At 40.6% G+C, this 20,441-nt stretch overlaps 1 protein-coding gene across 2 annotated transcripts in view; it reads left to right on the plus strand.

Moving 5' to 3' along the window:
• Positions 1–20,441, plus strand: part of LOC128702495 (protein tudor-like) — a 122,221-nt gene that overhangs the window by 69,695 nt on the left and 32,085 nt on the right. For both annotated transcript variants that reach the window (XR_011394762.1, XM_070105294.1), the window contains exons 7-9: positions 338–513; positions 10,225–12,266; positions 18,292–19,059. Coding sequence is in view for 1 of the 2 variants with exons in the window: in XM_070105294.1 (XP_069961395.1) it covers positions 338–513; positions 10,225–12,266; positions 18,292–19,059 (2,986 nt within the window). In the remaining variant the exon portion in view is untranslated. The remainder of the gene's footprint in view (positions 1–337; positions 514–10,224; positions 12,267–18,291; positions 19,060–20,441) is intronic.

A 20,441-nucleotide genomic window follows, 5' to 3' on the forward strand; every position in this document is an offset into this window, starting at 1 on the left:
ATAGGAGGGGAGGGGAGAGACAGGACAAGGAGAAGAAGAGGAAAGAAGGAAGTGGAGACAGTAGTGGTGGAGGTAATCTTGGTAGTAGTAATATTAGTAGGTAGGGGGAGTAGTGGAAGTGGCATAAGAGACAGAAAGTGGAATGAAGCAAGGCAGTAGTAATAGAAGTCCATAATAGTACGTAGTAATAGTATTGCATGTTAGGTTGCTGCTTGCCTGACATACTCTGAATAACCTTCAAATTTCCATGTGTACTAGTCAATGTCATCTATTTTTCTAAAAACTGTGTAATGTGTGGAATTAAAGTGTTAACAGGTATATATTTTGATGATTTCAGTGTGTTGGGAAGACATGCAGTGTTTGTGCGGCCAAGTTGTGGGAGCAGCCATATCCCTGTGTGTCGTGTGGCACCTTGGGCAAGTTCAGATGTTCAGTGTGTAAGGCTTTGTATTGCAGCGAGAAGTGCCAGATGAACGACTGGTACTACCACAAGAACACTTGCTCCCCTCCCCCGTAAGTCTTTTATTGTGGTTTTTCTGCCCTCTTATATACTCTGTGTAAGCATTATTTATAACTATACAGGTCTCCCTCAACATTTGTGGTTTCCACTTTAGCAGGCTTCAAACATTCGCGAATTCCCAGCCGCCCAATCACATTTAAAACATGTCATTGCATATGTTAGGAATTGTGGCAGTGGCAGTTTGTTTGGAGATAGGACAAGATAGTCCTTCAATATGAGACTAATATCAACTCTACAGCTTACTTATCTATCACAATTCATCTAATATGACATAATAAACAATATTAATAACATAGAAACATGACACATACTCTAGAATGAATGAAATACATCATTAAGTATATCACAAGCGTTGCTGTGTTGTTGTTGGGTGCATAAGGGCCACTGAGAGCATAAGCCTTACATAGTGGTGGTGAAGGCAGCAGCAGAGGCAGTAGAGACAGCGGTGTTGTCAGTCGCCCTATATAACTCAAACAACACTGGAGGAGTTAGGTTCGTGCTGTCCTTTTTCTATCGATTAATCACTTAACTTGCTACACTGTTAATGCTACGCTATCGCTGACTGGCCTTTATCATTAAGGAAGCATTATTTTATATTTCTCTACAATATATTGGGTGTTTGGGAGAGGGGTGGGATTAAATTATGCAGAATCAAATACAAAATGGGAATTGACACAGTTGCTTTTTGCTGATGATACTGTGCTTATGGGAGATTCTAAAGAAAAATTGCAAAGGTTAGTGGATGAGTTTGGGAGTGTGTGTAAAGGTAGAAAGTTGAAAGTGAACATAGAAAAGAGTAAGGTGATGAGGGTATCAAATGATTTAGATAAAGAAAAAATGGATATCAAATTGGGGAGGAGGAGTATGGAAGAAGTGAATGTTTCAGATACTTGGGAGTTGACGTGTCGGCGGATGGATTTATGAAGGATGAGGTTAATCATAGAATTGATGAGGGAAAAAAGGTGAGTGGTGCATTGAGGTATATGTGGAGACAAAAAATATTATCTGTGGAGGCAAAGAAGGGAATGTATGAAAGTATAGTAGTACCAGCACACTTTTATGGGTGTGAAGCTTGGGTTGTGTATGCAGCAGCGAGGAGGTGGTTGGAGGCAGTGGAGATGTCCTGTCTAAGGGCAATGTGTGGTGTAAATATTATGCAGAAAATTCGGAGTGTGGAAATTAGGAGAAGGTGTGGAGTTAATAAAAGTATTAGTCAGAGGGGTTGTTGAGGTGGTTTGGTCATTTAGAGAGAATGGATCAAAGTAGAATGACATGGAGAGCATTTAAATCTGTAGGGAAAGGAAGGCGGGGTAGGGGTCGTCCTCGAAAAGGTTGGAAGGAAGGGGTAAGGGAGGTTTTGTGGGCGAGGGGCTTGGACATCCAGCAGGCATGCATGAGCGTGTTCGATAGGAGTGAATGGAGACGAATGGTATTTGGGACCTGATGAGCTGTTGGAGTGAGAGCAGGGTAATATTTAGTGAAGGGATTCAGGGAAACCGGTTATTTTTATATAGCCGGACTTGAGTCCTGGAAATGGGAAGTACAATGCCTGCACTCTAAAGGAGGGGTTTCGGGATATTGACAGTTTGGAGGGATATGTTGTGTACATTTATATGTATATGCTTCTAAAATGTTGTGTTCTGAGCACCTCTGCAAAAACAGTAATTATGTGTGAGTGTGGTGAAAGTGTTGAATGATGATGAAAGTATTTTCTTTTTGGGGATTTTCTTTCTTTTTGAGACGGCCGACTTGTTAAAAACAAAAAACAAAATTACGATTTTTCAATATTTGTGAGGATCTTGATCCCCTAACCCTCGCAAATGTTGAGGGAGACCTGTATTTCTAGTTTTATTAACCCTTTCAGAGTTTCCGATGTATTAGTACGGCTTACGCACCAGGGTTATTGACGTACTAGCACGCTTAAATTCTAGCACCTTCAAATCTAGCAAGAGAAAGCTGGTAGGCCTACATATGAATGAATGGGTCTATGTGGTCAGTGTGTGCAGTATAAAAAAAATCCTGCAGCACACAGTGCATGATGAGAAAAAAAAAATTCCGACCATGTTTTTGGTTTAAAACCGCAAGTTTGCACTGTGTTTTTGTATGGTATTTATGGTTGTATTCTAGTTTTCCTGGTCTCATTTTATAGAATGGAAGACATATTACGGAAATTGAGATGATTTTGATTGGTTTTACTATGAAAAGTACCTTGAAATTGAGCTCAAAGTAGCAGAAATGTTTAATTTTAACCAAAGTTCAAAAGTAAATAAATCATGCCAAGTGTCCAATACACATCAACTGGTGAATCTAATATTCTTTCACAAGTGCACTGATATTATTTATACCATTTCTACACTAATGTAGTAGTCTGCATAACAGTAAATCTTCTATTTTTTGTGAGAATAAAAATTCATAGTGGAAAGCAAAAGAGATGTAAGAGGGGCCTGGGGATGTGACTAATGAACAGAGAAAATGTTATTTTAGTGCCAGGAATGTCTTTCTTGTTTGTTCTGGACCCTATTTGGAAATTGGCATCTTCTGAAATTTGTGTGAAATTGGCAAAATTGTCAATTTCTAACCACTTTATTGGATAGTTGAAATAGGTAAATGGGTGGTTTCTTGTACTCATTCGATAGAACAAATGGAGATCTAGCGAAATAGATATGATTTTAGTCAACTAGTACACTGGAATTGGCCAAAAATAGGGCTCAAAGTGGGCAAAATCGCTGATGCGTAAACATCGTCAAGACCGCTAAATTCGCGAGAGCATAATTCCGTAAGTTTTCCATCAGACTTCATACTTTTGGTGTCATTATGACCGGGAAAAGATTCTCTATCATTTCATAAGAATTTTTTTTTTGTTTTTTTTTTTTTCTACCCTGAGAACGGTTTAGGAGAGGGCCTCTCAACCCTGACTGTCGCAAGCCCCTTTCTGAAACTGTCATTTTGTGTCGCAAAATTTTTGGAAAAAAAAAATTATATTTTCTTATGAAATGATAGAGAATCTTTTCCCGATGGTAATGACACCAAAAGTACGAAATTTGGTCGAAAACTCATGGAATTGCGCTCCCGCAAAGTTAGCGGTCTCAGCGACATATACACATTGGCGATTTCGCTGACTTTGAGCCCTGTTTTTGGCCAATTCCGTTGTGCCAGTTGACCAAACTCATAGCTATTTCTTTAGAAGTCCATTTTTTCTATCAGTTGAGTACAAGAAACTGCCCATTTACTGATTGGAACTACCCAATAAAGTGGTCAGAAATTGGCAATTTGGCCAATTTCACACAAATTAAAAAAGATGCCAATTTCAAAATAGGGTCCAGAATAAACAATGTAGACATTCTTGGCACTAAAATAACATATCCTCTGTTCATTAGTCATGTCTTTAGGCCCCTCTTATATTACTATTGCTTTCTATTTTGATTTTTTATTCATACAAAAATACAAAATTTACTGTTATGGAGACTACTGCATTATTGTAAAAATGGTATAAATAATATCAGTGCACTAGTGAAAGAATATTAGACTCCCTAGTTGACATGTATTGGACGTGTGGTGTGATTTGTTTACTCCTGAACATTGGTAAAAATCAAACATTTCCGCTAATTTGAGCTCAATTTCAAGGTCATTTTCATCGAGAATCTAATCAAAATCATCTCTATTTCTGTAATATGTTTTACATTTTATCACGTGAAACCATGTAAACGAGAATACAACGATAAATGCTATACGAAAATACGCCTCAAAGTGGGCGTTTTAATCCAAAAAAAACGTCGTTGTTTTTTTCTCATTATGCACAGCGTGCTGCAGGATTTTTATGTGGTGCACATTGACCACACAGACCCATTCTCTCAAATGTGGGCCTACCAGCTTTCTCCTGCTTGATTTGAAGCCACTAGAATTATTCAGTATACATATATGCTTCCAAAACACTGGCTCGTAAGACGTATATATATGACCAAAACAGTCAAAGGGTTAAAAAAATCTTGGACCACTTGGTACCTTGTGGGAGCACCAGTTCATTTGAGCACCGGCTAGAGCAAACAGTGTGGCAAACACCAGGGATTCACTGATGTCATGTATTAACACTCCCCTTTCAAGAGGAAAGTGATGTTGACCCAAAGTTTAGTGGCTGTGAGTTGGATGTGGCCACAAGTGGTCGAGGAAATATCAAAAACCTCGATAATAACCCATGTGGAACATTTGTGAAGCATCCTTTCAATTTTGATACCACTGGTAGTGTCATCCTGCCAGAATGTCCTATAACCCATGCCCTAAGTAAAAAGAAACAATTCGGGAATGTGTAATACGTGTTTGGCAAGCCGGTTGGCTGGCTGGCCGTTGGCTGGCTGGGTGGATGGGTGGGTGGCTGATTGACTTTGGCTGTCTTTATCTCCATTTGTCTGTCTGACTATATCTAAGTCTCTGTCTATCTCTGTCTCACAGGTACACATAAATACAATTATACATAGTGTAAATTACCTAGGATAACCCTAAAAAAATCCAGACGAAGTGCTGTCCTGTGCTTGTAGATATAAGACATAATAAGCATTAATGGCATTTTCACTTATTCAGGAATCAGAAGTGAATAATCTGCATCGTGTGTAATACCTGTTGGTTCATGAGCGGCTCTCTTTCTCAGACAGAAAGAGAGAGATGCAAACAGAGAAACAGGAATACAGACACACAGGCAGACAGAAAGACAGATAAGCAGATAAACAGAGACAAACAACTTTCTTATATTCATTGTAACTCCTAATAACCATATTTACAATGGCAACACTGTTATTGCCTTATTAATGTAAGTTAGTCTTAAGTTTGCCCGAAATGCTCTGCATATAAAGGGGTTTTTGGCATGTTCACCCAATTATCACACTTGTACAAACATGTATCATGCTAAAATAAAATATTATAATTATTATTATTATTATAGAGGTAGACACACATGTTTGTGTGTAACAGTGAAAATAAATAAAGCCAAGGCAGTGAATGATCAAGTGTCACTCCACCGCTGACAGTGCAGCAGTGGAGTGACACTCAGTCTTTCATGATTCTTCAAGGAGTTTCATATACAGTGGACCCCCGGATTAAGTCATCATCAGAATAAGTCATATTCGGAGTAAGTAATGTTTTTGCATCAAAATATTGGCTCGGTTAACGTCACTGAACTCAGTATAAGTCATTTGTCCAGAATGTGTCCGCATGGCCTGAGCAGCCCCAACACTCCATGTACAGCCAGTGTGCCATTGTTTACCAGCCAGTGAGGACGACCCCACGCATTCATACGATACATTTTGTATTATTCCATTCTTTTTAGCGCTTGTAACAGGATATAGTTTTGGAGTGGTTGGTGCAATTATTTAATAAATGTATGGAAGAGGGTAAGGTACCTAGGGATTGGCAGAGAGCATGCATAGTTCCTTTGTATAAAGGCAAAGGGGACAAAAGAGAGTGCAAAAATTATAGGGGGATATGTCTGTTGAGTATACCTGGTAAAGTGTATGGTAGAGTTATTATTGAAAGAATTAAGAGTAAGACAGAGAATAGGATAGCAGATGAACAAGGAGGCTTTAGGAAAGGTAGGGGGTGTGTGGACCAGGTGTTTACAGTGAAACATATAAGTGAACAGTATTTAGATAAGGCTAAAGAGGTTTTTGTGGCATTTATGGATTTGGAAAAGGCATATAACAGGGTGGATAGGGGAGCAATGTGGCAGATGTTGCAGGTGTATGGTGTAGGAGGTAGGTTACTGAAAGCAGTGAAGAGTTTTTACAAGGATAGTGAGGCTCAAGTTAGAGTATGTAGGAAAGAGGGAGATTATTTCCCAGTAAAAGGAGGCCTTAGACAAGGATGTGTGATGTCACCGTGGTTGTTTAATATATTTATAGATGGGGTTGTAAGAGAAGTAAATGCGAGGGTCTTGACAAGAGGTGTGGAGTTAAAAGATAAAGAATCACACATAAAGTGGGAGTTGTCACAGTTGCTCTTTGCTGATGACACTGTGCTCTTGGGAGATTCTGAAGAGAAGTTGCAGAGGTTGGTGGATGAGGGGTTTGGGATATTGGCAGTTTGGAGGGATATGTTGTGTATCTTTATACGTATATGCTTCTAAACTGTTGTATTCTGAGCACCTCTGCAAAAGCAGTGATAATGTGTGAGTGTGGTGAAAGTGTTGAATGATGATGAAAGTATTTTCTTTTCGGGGATTTTCTTTCTTTTTTTTGGGTCACCCTGCCTCGGTGGGAGACGACCGACTTGTTGAAAAAAAAAAAAAAAAAAATGTAAAAGAAGAAAATTAAAAGTGAATACAGGAAAGAGTAAGGTTATGAGGATAACAAAAAGATTAGGTGATGAAAGATTGGATATCAGATTGGAGGGAGAGAGTATGGAGGTGGTGAATGTATTCAGATATTTGGGAGTGGACATGTCAGTGGATGGGTCTATGAAAGATGAGGTGAATCATAGAATTGATGAGGGGAAAAGGGTGAGCGGTGCACTTAGGAGTCTGTGGAGACAAAGAACTTTGTCCTTGGAGGCAAAGAGGGGAATGTATGAGAGTATAGTTTTACCAACGCTCTTATATGGGTATGAAGCATGGGTGATGAATGTTGCAGTGAGGAGAAGGCTGGAGGCAGTGGAGATGTCATGTCTGAGGGCAATGTGTGGTGTGAATATAATGCAGAGAATTTGTAGTTTGGAAGCTAGGAGGAGGTGCGGGATTACCAAAACTGTTGTCCAGAGGGCTGAGGAAGGGTTCTTGAGGTGGTTCGGACATGTAAAGAGAATGGAGCAAAACAGAATGACTTCAAGAGTATATCAGTCTGTAGTGGAAGGAAGGCGGGGTAGGGGTCAGCCTAGGAAGGGTTGGAGGGAGGGGGTAAAGGAGGTTTTGTGTGCGAGGGGCTTGAACTTCCAGCGGGCATGCGTGAGCGTGTTTGATAGGAGTGAATGGAGACAAATGGTTTTTAATACTTGACGTGCTGTTGGAGTGTGAGCAAAGTAACATTTATGAAGGGATTCAGGGAAACCGGCAGGCCGGACTTGAGTCCTGGAGATGGGAAGTACAGTGCCTGCACTCTGAAGGAGGGGTGTTAATGTTGCAGTTTAAAAACTGTAGTGTAAAGCACCCTTCTGGCAAGACAGTGATGGAGTGAATGATGATGAAAGTTTTTCTTTTTCGGGCCACCCTGCCTTGGTGGGAATCGGCCAGTGTGATAATAAAAAAAAACTGCTAAATAAGCCACCATGGGTCCAAAGAAAGCTTCTAGTGCCAACCCTTTGGTGAAGAGGGTGAGAAACACTATAGAATTCAAAACATCATTGCAAAATATGAAAGTGGAGTGCATGTCTCTGAGCTGACCAGGTTATATAACAAACCCCATACAACCATCGCTACTATCGTGGTCAAGAGAAAGGCAATCAAGGAAGCTGTTGTTGCGAAAGGTGCAAATATGCTTACAAAACAGAGATTGCAAATACTGGAAGATTTGGAGACTTTGTTGTTGGTGTGGATCAATGAGAAACAATTATCAGGAGATAGCATTATGCAGTCAATAATATGTGAAAAGGCAAGGCAACTATGTTATTAATATTGTTTATTATGTCATATTAGATGATTTCGTAAAGAAAATGCCTGGAACTAGTGCTCATATTGGTGAATTTAAGGCCTGCAAAGGCTGGTTTGACAGATTTAAGAATCGTAGTGGTATACAGAGTGCGATAAGGCATGGTGAGGCTGCCAGTTCTGACAAAAAAGTGGCTGAAACATATGTTCAGGACTTCAAGGGGTACATAGAGGCTGAAAAATTAAAACCCCAACAAGTGTTCAGTTGTGACAAACCAGGCCTCTTTTGGAAGAAAAGGCCAAAGAGAACCTACATTACTCAGGAGGAAGAGGCACTCCCAGGACACAAGCCTATGAAGGATAGGCTTACTCTCATGTTTTGTAGTAATGCTAGTGGGGATTGCAAAGTGAAGCTTTACTCTGAAAATCCCAGAGTGTTGAAGAAAAACAGTGTTGCCAAGAGTAAATTGTGTGTGATGTGGCAGGCAACCAGTAAGGTATGGGTCACTAGGAACATTTTCCTTGATTGGTTTTATGACGTGTTTGGCCCCAGTGTGAAGAAATACCTCCTGGAAAATAAATTGGAAATCAAGTCCCTCCTGGTAATGGACAATGCTCCTGCTCATCCTCCAGACTTGAAAGAGCAAATGGTGCAGGAGTTTTGTTTCATTAAAGTGAAGTTCTTGCCCCCTAATACAACTCCTCTCCTCCAGCCCACGGACCAGCAGATTATTTCAAATGTCAAAAAACTGTTCACAAAAGCAGTGTTTGCAAAGTGCTTTGAAGTGACCTCAGACACTGAATTGACCCTAAGAGGGTTCTGGATTTATCATTTCAGTATCCTCAGTTGCATAAGTCTTATAGGTAAGGCTTGGCAGGGAGTGACTTCCAGGACTTAGAACTCTGCTTGGAGAAAATTGTGGCCAGTGTGTACCAGAGAGGGTTTTTGAAAGGTTTGGGGCTGACCCTGAGGAGCCTATGCCAATTGTGGAATCTGTTGTGGCATTGGGGAAGTCCATGGGGTTGGATGAGTTTGGAGGATGTGGAAGAGTTGGTGCAGGACCATGATGAAGAGCTAACCACTACAGAGCTGCAAGACCTTCATCTGCAGCACTAACAGACTTCAGCTGAGGAAATTGCTTCAGAGGAGGAGGAAGTTGCCTTCTTCAAAGATTAAGGACATTTGTACAAGTGGACAAAGGTGCAAACATTTATGGATGAACATCACCCTGACAGATCTGTTGCAGGCCATGTTGGTGACATGTACAATGACAATGTTGTGTCCCATTTTAGGAAAGTTTTAAAGAAACGCCAGATACAGACCTCTCTGGAACACTTTTTTGAGCGACAGGGATCCATTGACTCTCAAGCTGGTTCTAATGGCATTAAAAAACAAAGGAGGGTAGTAACTTCAGAAAAGGACTTGGTATCTGAAGTCTTTATGGAATGGGATTCCCCTTCTAAGCAATAGTACACCTCCATCCTCTCCCATCTCATCAATAAGTCTTCAATAAAGGTGTCATTTTAGTATTGTTTTACTCTGCATGTCTCATTGTTTTCTGTGTAGGGAAATGTAAATTTCATGGGAAAAAAAACATTTTAATACTTTTGGGTGTCTGGAACGGATTAATTGGATTTTCATTATTTTATATGGGGAAAATTAATTCAGAATTCGTCAGATTTGGGTTTAGTCACTCTCTCTGGAACGGATTAATTACGAAAACCTGGGGTCCGCTGTAACTGTATTTGTGTATACCTCAATAAACTTACTTAGGGCTCAGTACGGCATATGCTGTCAGTGGCCCTATAAACCCCAACAACAACAACAACAACAACCACAACTGTAGTGTTAGCACTTTTTTGGCAAGACAGTCAGTCAGGCTGTGATGGATATGTGGAGTAGCAGACCACTAGCAGCAACAGTCTGATTGACCAGGCAAACACCAGATGAGCCTGACCCATGGCCAGGCTCTGAGAGTAGAAAAATTCTTAGAACTCATTGAAGGCATCAGATTGAGTGATGGTAAAAATGCTTCTTCTTTTTTTGGGTCACCCTGTCTTGGTAGGAGATGACCAGTGTGTTAAAAAAATTTTAATCTGTGAGAGACTTCCTAGTGTATTTTTTCTTTTTTTTTTTCAGGTTATTGGAAGCAGGACCGTCCAGCTCTCCGAATATCTCGAGGGATGATAACAGGGACCATCGCCTACAAGTACAGTCGTCTTCCTCCAGCATCTCAAACCAGACGCACGCGTCTCTAGTCGCACGTGAAACTACTGATTTATTATCTCTTATGCAGCAGTTGAGAAAAATGATTCATAATGAAAATAGGGAAGAAAAACAGCAAATTGAGACGGGTGAATCTCTTGAGGATAAGCATCGTAGTGACCAATATTGTTTGTCTACTAATGTCAATTTTGAAAGGGACATGGAGTCAGATTCCCTTCAAAAAAGGGCCATTGGATGCCCAAATATTCAGCAAACATTGAAAACACTTCAAAATATTCTCCTGTCACAAGGAAGTAATGTGCCTGTCTCTGAAACAGAGAGGAGACTGAAGCCTACCAGTACAGAGAAGGAACAGAAGCCTACTAGTACAGAAAGAGAACAGGCACCTACCAGTACAGGGAAGCAACAGAAGCCTACTAGTACAGAAAGAGAACAGGAGCTTACCAGTACAGGGAAGCAACAGAAGCCTACTAGTACAGAAAGAGAACAGGAGCCTACCAGTACAGGGAAGCAACAGAAGCTTACTAGTACAGAAAGAGAACCAAGGCCTACCAGTACAACTATCAAATTCCCCAGGACTTGTAATCGAATACAACCTTCCAGGCCTCTCCGACGCCCCTATTGTGAAAGTGCAAGTTCAGTGAAACAAATCACCAGTAATACTGATAAGGAATCTACTGAAACACTGGCAGTCTCCCAGAAAATAAACACTGGTATTATTGAAAAAGGAATTGCTGCATGTGTTACATCGAACAGCTGTAGTAATTCTAATGAAAGTAATCGGTTACAGTCTGGTTGCAGTACACAAAAGCTAGAAGAGTTTAATAACTTTTTCAGCAGTGCATCAGCACACATCTCTTCACCTGTTGTAGAAGGTTCAGTCTCTCCTGAATTGAGGGAATCCCTACTAAATATGCATTGTGTCTTGGATGAATTAAAGCTTAGTCAAATATACGAAGGCTTCATCACGCGGGTTGAGAGCTACAAGTACTTTACACTTGTTGTTAATGACACTCGTGCTAGAGCATTTTATCCTGAAGCACAGGAGTTATTAGTCAGTGCTCCCTTTGATGAAAAATTTAAACCAAGGGTGGGATGCCAAGTGGCTGCAACTTCTTTATCCGACAACTCTTGGAATCGCGCGTTCATTTATAAAATAGAGGGAGAGAACTATCACGTAATTTTCATCGACTTGGGTAACATGGAGACAGTTAAAATGGTTAAACCACTCCCCATTGGACCATTGTCTGAGTTGCCAGGCTTTGCTATATTAGCTAAGATTCACTGTGAAGTAGAGCCAGAAATTAAGATGCAATTACAAAAAATGATCACACTAGAAGAGAAAATTGTCTTGAAGGTTATAAGCAAGAAGTCCAAGTCTTTAAAAGTTTCTCTGTTAAGTAGTGATTCATTTATTGTGGTGGCTGACTATATCCTGAGACCATGGTACACCTCTATACCTTTGTTACACGATGTTAAGGGTACACCATCATGTCCAACTTCGGGCCGTCTTTCAAGCCTCGGCTCAAAGCTTGATCCTTCAGAATCTCTCTTCTCACAAGATAAGAGCATACTTACTGATGTTGATATATGTAAGAGAAACTTTGAGGAGAAACCTGAAGATTTTTCTCATCGACAGAAAGCCTCACGTTATCAGCGCATCGATGAAGCTACCGAATCCAGCAAAGTAGATAGACGTAAAAATTCCCATAGGTACTCTGAAGTTACAAGAACACCCGTGGCTTCATCATTGCAGAGTATGGTTGATGCTGACACTAGAGAAAGGTTCTGGGCTGTAGACCTCAGAGAGACTGTGCTGGAAAATAAAAGAGAGTATATAGTGGTGCCTGTGTGGGTTGATGAGCACAACAAACTGTGTGTTCATCTAGTGTCTAAGAAGTCTACTCTTGAGTATCAGAAGTTGAAGCAAAGTCTAGTGCAACATTGTGCAAGAGGTAAGAGCAGATGCATAAAGCTTGGGGCTGTGTAGGGAATGCACGAAATGATTGCATTTATACACATTCAAATTCAAAGTGAATTGTTTTTATGCAGTACAAAAATAATGTAGTTTAGATGTAATAAAACAAAAGGCCACTGATATGCAGTGTATTTCAGGCAAACTAATACAGTGGACCCTCGACCAGTAATATTAATACAGTGGACCCTCGACCAGTAATATTAATACAGTGGACCCTCGACCAGTAATATTAATACAGTGGACCCTCGACCAGTAATATTAATACAGTGGACCCTCGACCAGTAATATTAATACAGTGGACCCTCGACCAGTAATATTAATACAGTGGACCCTCGACCAGTAATATTAATACAGTGGACCCTCGACCAGTAATATTAATACAGTGGACCCTCGACCAGTAATATTAATACAGTGGACCCTCGACCAGTAATATTAATACCGTGGACCCTCGACCAGTAATATTAATACAGTGGACCCTCGACCAGTAATATTAATACAGTGGACCCTCGACCAGTAATATTAATACAGTGGACCCTCGACCAGTAATATTAATACAGTGGACCCTCGACCAGTAATATTAATACAGTGGACCCTCGACCAGTAATATTAATCCGTTCCAGAGAGATTATCATTAGACGAATTTATCGTTAGTCGCATTAATTTTCCCCATAAGAAATAATGGAAATCCAATTAATCCGTTCCAGACGCCCAAAAGTATGAAAAAAAAAAATTTTACATGAAATATACATTTTCCTACACAGAAAAAGAACAATACATGCACAATAAATAATGTACTGTACTGAATGAAGAATAAATAACACCTTTATTGATGTATTGATGAGATGGGAGGAGAGATGATGGAGGAGTGTTAATTTTTGGAAGGGGAATACCCTTCCATAAGGACTAGGTAGTAAGTCCTTTTCTTGGGTTACTTCCTTTCTTTGTTTTTTAATGCCACTGGGAACAACTTGAGAGTCACTGGACCTCTGTCGCACCAAAAATCTGTCCATAGAGCTCTGTACCTCGCATTCCTTTAAGATTTTCCTAAAGTGGGCCACAACATTGTCATTGTAAAAGTCACCAGCACGGCTTGCAATAGCTGTGTCAGGGTGATTTTCCTCCATAAAGGTTTGAACCTTTGTCCACATTGTACACATTTCCTTAATCGTTGAAAAAGGCAACTTCCTCAATTTCTCTCTCCCCTCCTCTGAAGCAATTTCCTTAGTTGTGGCCTCTTACTGTTACAGATGCTCTTGCAGCTCATCAGTGGTTAGTTCTTCATCGTCGTCCTCCACCAACTCTTCCATATCCTTCCCACTAACCTCCAACCCCATGGACTTCCGCAGTGCCACAATAGATTCCACAACTGGCATAGGCTCCTGAGGGTTAGCCCCAAACCCTTAAAAATCCCTCTCTTGTACACATTCTGGCCACAATTTCCTCGAAGCAGAGTTCAAGGTCTGTGGCATGCAAAGAGTACGTAATCTTTATTCGGCGCATGTACACACCCTCATTTACAGGCTATCTCCCCCAACCAGCGAACCAGGTGACTGAGAGTTGACGATGGGGCCCCGTCGTTCAACTAATACCTAGGTTCCAGCCAATAAGAAGATGGTTTTGGCAATCGCAGAGGTTATGTGGGTACCACTCTCCTGTCTGCCCTTGTCATCCCCATTCTAGAGCTGGTTGAAGCACGGTCTGCTCTCTAGTGGCTTCTATTCTGCCTTGCTTAACGTGGAGTGCACTAATACCTATCACTGTACATAGTGTACATACTGCTGTTCTAAATTGGTGAAGGATAATATAAGTCAAAAATTTTCTGCTGTGTTTATTTTGCTCCCTTTACACCCAGGATAACAGGCCATTTGGACTCCTGGGTTGTAATAAGGTCCTCTTAGTCACTCCCTCCCAAGCCTTACCTATAAGGTTTATGCAATTGAGGATACTAAAGTGAACTTGCCAAAACTCTCTTAGGGTCAATTCAGTGTCTGAGGTCACTTCAAAGCACTTTTGAAACATAGCTTTTGTGTAGAGTTTTTTGAAGTTTGAAATGACCTGCTGGTCCATGGGCTGCAGGAGAGGAGTGGTATTAGGATGCAAAAACTTGACCTTAATGAAGCTCATGTCCCCAAAAAGTCGCTCTGCCAAGTCTGAAGGATGACCAGGAGCATTGTCTAATACCAGGAGGCACTTAAGGTCCAATTTCTTTTCCATTAGGTAATTTTTCACAGTGGGGGCATATGCGTGGTGTAACCAGTCATAGTACAGTGGACCCCCGCATAACGATGGCATCACATAGCGATTATTTCGCATACCGCTTACTTTAATTGCAAAAATTTTGCCTCGCATACCGCTTAAAAACCCGCTTACCGATTTTCGTCCGAGACGCTTCCAATGTGCGGCCTGAGCCACGCTCACATGTTCCGCCGGTGGCATTGTTTACCAGCCAGCCTCCGCAATAACATCCAAGCATACAATCGGAATATTTCGTATTATTACAGTGTTTTCGGTGCTGTTTCTGGAAAATAAGTGACCATGGGCCCCAAGAAAGCTTCTAGTGCCAACCCTGTGGTAAAAAGGGTGAGAATTAGTATGGAAATTAAGAAAGATTTTGAAGGGTTTGGGGCTAACCCTGAGAAGCCTATGCCAGTTGTGGAATCCATTGTGCCTACTTCAAAAATTAAGGAAATGTGTGCACAGTGGGTTGAACTGCAAACCTTTATGGATGAAAATCACCCTGACACAGCTGTTGCAAGCCGTGCTGGTGACTATTTCAATGACAATGTTGTGGCCCATTTTAGACAAATCGTAAAGGAACGGGAGGTACAGAGCTCTATGGACAGATTTGTTGTGCGACAGAGGTCCAGTGACTCTCAAGCTGGTCCTAGTGGCATTAAAAGAAGAAGGGAAGTAACCCCGGAAAAGGACTTGCTACCTCAAGTCCTAATGGAAGGGGATTCCCCTTCTAAACAGTAAGAAGATAATGCTCTCCCCTCCTCCCATCCCATCAATCATCACCAGATCTTCAATAAAAGTAAGTGTCATGTAAGTGTGCATGCCTTTTTCAGTTTGTGTGTATTAAAATTAACATTTCATGTGGTAAAAAAATTTTTTTTTCATACTTTTGGGTGTCTTGCACGGATTAATTTTATTTCCATTATTTCTTATGGGGAAAATTCATTCACATAACGATTATTTCGCATAACGATTACCCCTCTTGCACGGATTAAAATCGTTAACCGGGGGTCCACTGTATAAGTCCCTAGTGACCCATGCCTTACTGTTTGCCCTCCACAGCACACACAAATTAGCCTTGACGACATTGTTTTGCCTGAACACACTGGGAGTTTCAGAGTGATAGACGGGTAGAGGCTTCGCTCTGCAATCCCCACTAGTATTACTGCACAACATTAAGGTTAGCCTGTCTTTCATAAGCTTGTGTCCTGGCAGTGATTTTTCCTCCTGTGTAATGTAGGTCACATTTGGCATTTTCTTCCAATGTTTGTCACAATTAAACACTTGTTGGGGTTGCAATCCTTCAGCCTATATTTACTCCTGGAATTCCTGCACATATTTTTCAGCCACATTTTTGTCCGAACTGGCAGCCTCACCATGCCTTATCACACTGTATGCCACTATGATTCTTAAATCTCTCAAACCAACCTTTGCTGGCCTTAAATTCACTCACATCACCACTAGTTGCAGGCATTTTTTTTTAACCCCTTCAGGGTCCAAGGCCCAAATCTGAAGTGGTGCCCCAGTTTCTCCAGGCATCATGTAACCCCTATGGTTATAGGTCTTCCTCATGAATAAAATAAAGAATTTTCTGTATTGTATTATATTCTTATATTATTTTTGTGTATATCATTATTATTTTATTACACACAATTCAGGTCCTCAACATGTTTGTAAGTCAAGGACTTGCTGTATAGGTAATTGGGTTTGACCATGTTTCCCCTCACTTCCTTGGTATTCCTTCTTCATTTTCTTGTGGTTCACAGTTTATCAGTTATTTCTATATTTACTGTATTTTTCGAAGAGAAAAAATAGTACGTATAGTAAACCCTTGTTATAATGGATAAAATCTTCAGAGTAAATTGTAATTTTAATTTCTTAATTTCTTTAATTTTATTGTAGTATAACAATAAATTAAGTGTAGAGTACTATTTTAGAGTACTTTTTAGGCATAAAGTACTTCAGTGTCATTTTTTTGCTATTTTAACACAATTCTGATTAGAGAGACAAACTTGATTCCTTTCTGCAATATACAATTTTTTTTTTTTTTTCAACAAGTCGGTCGTCTCCCACCGAGGCAGGGTGACCCAAAAAAAAAAAAAAAATCCTCAAAAAGAAAATACTTTCATCATCATTCAACACTTTCACCACACTCACACATGATCACTGTTTTTGCAGAGGTGCTCAGAACACAACAGTTTAGAAGCATATACGTATAAAGATACACAACATATCCCTCCAAACTGCCAATATCCCAAACCCCTCCTTTAAAGTGCAGGCATTTTACTTCCCATTTCCAGGACTCAAGTCCGGCTATATAAAAATAACCGGTTTCCCTGAATCCCTTCACTAAATATTACCCTGCTCACACTCCAACAGATCGTCAGGTCCCAAATACCATTTGTCTCCATTCACCTCCTATCGAACACGCTCATGCATGCCTGCTGGAAGTCCCAGCCCCTCGCCCATAAAACCTCCCTTACCCCTTCCTTCCAACTTTTTCGAGGACGACCCCTACCCCGTCTTCCTTCTCCTACCGATTTAAATGCTCTTCATGTCATTCTACTTTGATCCATTCTCTCTAAATGACCAATCCACCTCAACAACCCCTTTGACTTATACTTTTATTAACTCCACACCTTCTCCTAATTTCCACACTCCGAATTTTCTGCATAATATTTACACCACACATTGCCCTTAAACAGGACATCTCCACTGCCTCCAACCACCTCCTCACTGCAGCATTCACAACCCAAGCTTCACACCCATAAAAGTGTGCTGGTACTACTATACTTTCATACATTCCCTTCTTTGCCTCCATAGATAATATTTTTTGTCTCCACATATACCTCAACACACCACTCACCTTTTTTCCCTCATCAATTCTATGATTAACCTCATTCTTCATAAATCCATCCACTGACACGTCAACTCCCAAGTATCTGAAAACATTCACTTCTTCCATACTCCTCCTTCCCAATTTGATATCCAATTTTTCTTTATCTAAATCATTTGATACCCTCATTACCTTACTCTTTTCTATGTTCACTTTCAACTTTCTACCTTTAAACACACATGTTTACATGTAATAAGAGTCACTGACAAGCTGTGCGTTTCAGGCAGACTCGTACTAATGCCAACACACTATTTAAGAATTGTATTTATAAGGAGCGAGCATCATTATAGGCACTTCCATGTGGAAAGTAAACAGTGTGTTTACCCATCCTTATAATACTCGTGTACCTTCTTGGTAAACGTGTTAGTTGTAAAACCTCAGTACAGTGGACTCCCGGTTAACGATATTTTTTCATTCCAGAAGTATGTTCAGGTGCCAGTACTGACCGAATTTATTCTCATAAGGAATATTGTGAAGTAGATTAGTCCATTTCAGACCCCCAAACATACACGTACAAACGCACTTACATAAATACACTTACATAATTGGTCGCATTCGGAGGTAATCGTTATGCGGGGGTCCACTGTATAACAGAAATGTTCAGTGCAACGGACTAAGTCCGCTGCATGTAACCTCTTTCTCAAGCACTTGATTACTGCTTATATTTTTAAAGAAAATTAGTATACAAATGTAAACTTTTTTTTTTTTTTTCAAAAATCTTGTTTTAAGTGGGAATTTTTCTTTACAGAAGTTGAGTTATAAGTAGCAAGGCATTAGAAAATGTTGATTGGAAGATTTAATGCAAATTTGCAATGAAAATGTGATAATGTCACTCGTGTATTATGTAAGAAATGTATTTTTGTTTTTTAAGGATGCAGAGTGCGTGATGTTCAAGCTGGGGAGATGGTGTGTGGCTTTGTAGTGAGCGACGGAACGTGGTATCGTGCCCAGGTCAAGAAGGTTGATGCCAATTTTGTCCACTTATACATGGTTGATTTTGGCAACTTTGAAATTGTCCCTCAGGCCAATATTTGTGAATTTACTGCCTCCCTAATGCAGCTGCCATGTTTTTGCATCAAGGTGAAAGTGCATGGAATATCAGAGGAAGATGAAATGGCAAGAAGTAAGATGTTATCCCTAGTTGACTCATCAGCGCTGCTGTTAATGTGTCCTCAAGGAGCTGACAGTTCAGAGTTTGAACTTTATGATCCCAGGACAAATATATTGTTGAATGACCAACTGTCGTCAAGTAAGACAATGGTGGATCATAAGGAGTTACCATCAGCAGAAACTTCTTTCCTCGTCAACAAGTTAACAGAAGAAGATCACAGCAACCCTTCGGACAAATCTATATCATTTTTATCAAAGAAAAACTCTGGAAGAATTGAAGAGCTTCCCAGAGTATCAGAGTCATCCGCTCAGTTAGAAATCGCACCCATTCCTTCTCTTTTGCAAATTCCAGGAATTTGTAAAACTGATGGAGTGTACTCTGCCGACGCACATCTTCCACCTAGGGAAACACACACAGGCCACACTATGAGAAACACAAGTATATGCAACACCTCCAGTGTTGCCTGTGATAAGTCGGTGACATCAACCCTTCCAGCCAGTGAAGAAGTTAATACAGATAGAACTTACAGTAAGTTTTCTATTGTTTTGTATATGTAATTTGTAGATGATTTTGATGTTGGTTATTTTAACTTGGTGCTGAGAGTATTGTTGTGTGTGCTAGTTCTGTGCTGAGAGTATTGTGTGTGCTAGTTCTGTGCTGAGAGTATTGTGTTGTGCTAGTTCTGTGCTGAGAGTATTGTGTTGTGCTAGTTCTGTGCTGAGAGTATTGTGTGTGCTAGTTCTGTGCTGAGAGTATTGTTGTGTGTGCTAGTTCTGTGCTGAGAGTATTGTTGTGTGTGCTAGTTCTGTGCTGAGAGTATTGTGTGTGCTAGTTCTGTGCTGAGAGTATTGTGTGTGCTAGTTCTGTGCTGAGAGTAGTTCTGTGCTGAGAGTATTGTGTGTGCTAGTTCTGTGCTGAGAGTATTGTGTGTGCTAGTTCTGTGCTGAGAGTATTGTGTGTGCTAGTTCTGTGCTGAGAGTATTGTGTGTGCTAGTTCTGTGCTGAGAGTATTGTGTGTGCTAGTTCTGTGCTGAGAGTATTGTGTTGTGCTAGTTCTGTGCTGAGAGTATTGTGTGTGCTAGTTCTGTGCTGAGAGTATTGTTGTGTGTGCTAGTTCTGTGCTGAGAGTATTGTGTGTGCTAGTTCTGTGCTGAGAGTATTGTGTTGTGCTAGTTCTGTGCTGAGAGTATTGTTGTGTGTGCTAGTTCTGTGCTGAGAGTATTGTGTGTGCTAGTTCTGTGCTGAGAGTATTGTGTTGTGCTAGTTCTGTGCTGAGAGTATTGTGTTGTGCTAGTTCTGTGCTGAGAGTATTGTGTGTGCTAGTTCTGTGCTGAGAGTATTGTGTTGTGCTAGTTCTGTGCTGAGAGTATTGTGTTGTGCTAGTTCTGTGCTGAGAGTATTGTGTTGTGCTAGTTCTGTGCTGAGAGTATTGTGTGTGCTAGTTCTGTGCTGAGAGTATTGTGTTGTGCTAGTTCTGTGCTGAGAGTATTGTGTTGTGCTAGTTCTGTGCTGAGAGTATTGTGTTGTGCTAGTTCTGTGCTGAGAGTATTGTGTTGTGCTAGTTCTGTGCTGAGAGTATTGTGTTGTGCTAGTTCTGTGCTGAGAGTATTGTGTTGTGCTAGTTCTGTGCTGAGAGTATTGTGTGTGCTAGTTCTGTGCTGAGAGTATTGTGTTGTGCTAGTTCTGTGCTGAGAGTATTGTGTTGTGCTAGTTCTGTGCTGAGAGTATTGTGTTGTGCTAGTTCTGTGCTGAGAGTATTGTGTTGTGCTAGTTCTGTGCTGAGAGTATTGTGTTGTGCTAGTTCTGTGCTGAGAGTATTGTGTGTGCTAGTTCTGTGCTGAGAGTATTGTGTTGTGCTAGTTCTGTGCTGAGAGTATTGTGTTGTGCTAGTTCTGTGCTGAGAGTATTGT

This window comes from Cherax quadricarinatus, chromosome 98, assembly GCF_038502225.1.
Source record: "Cherax quadricarinatus isolate ZL_2023a chromosome 98, ASM3850222v1, whole genome shotgun sequence".
In the NCBI taxonomy this organism is placed as follows: domain Eukaryota; kingdom Metazoa; phylum Arthropoda; class Malacostraca; order Decapoda; family Parastacidae; genus Cherax; species Cherax quadricarinatus.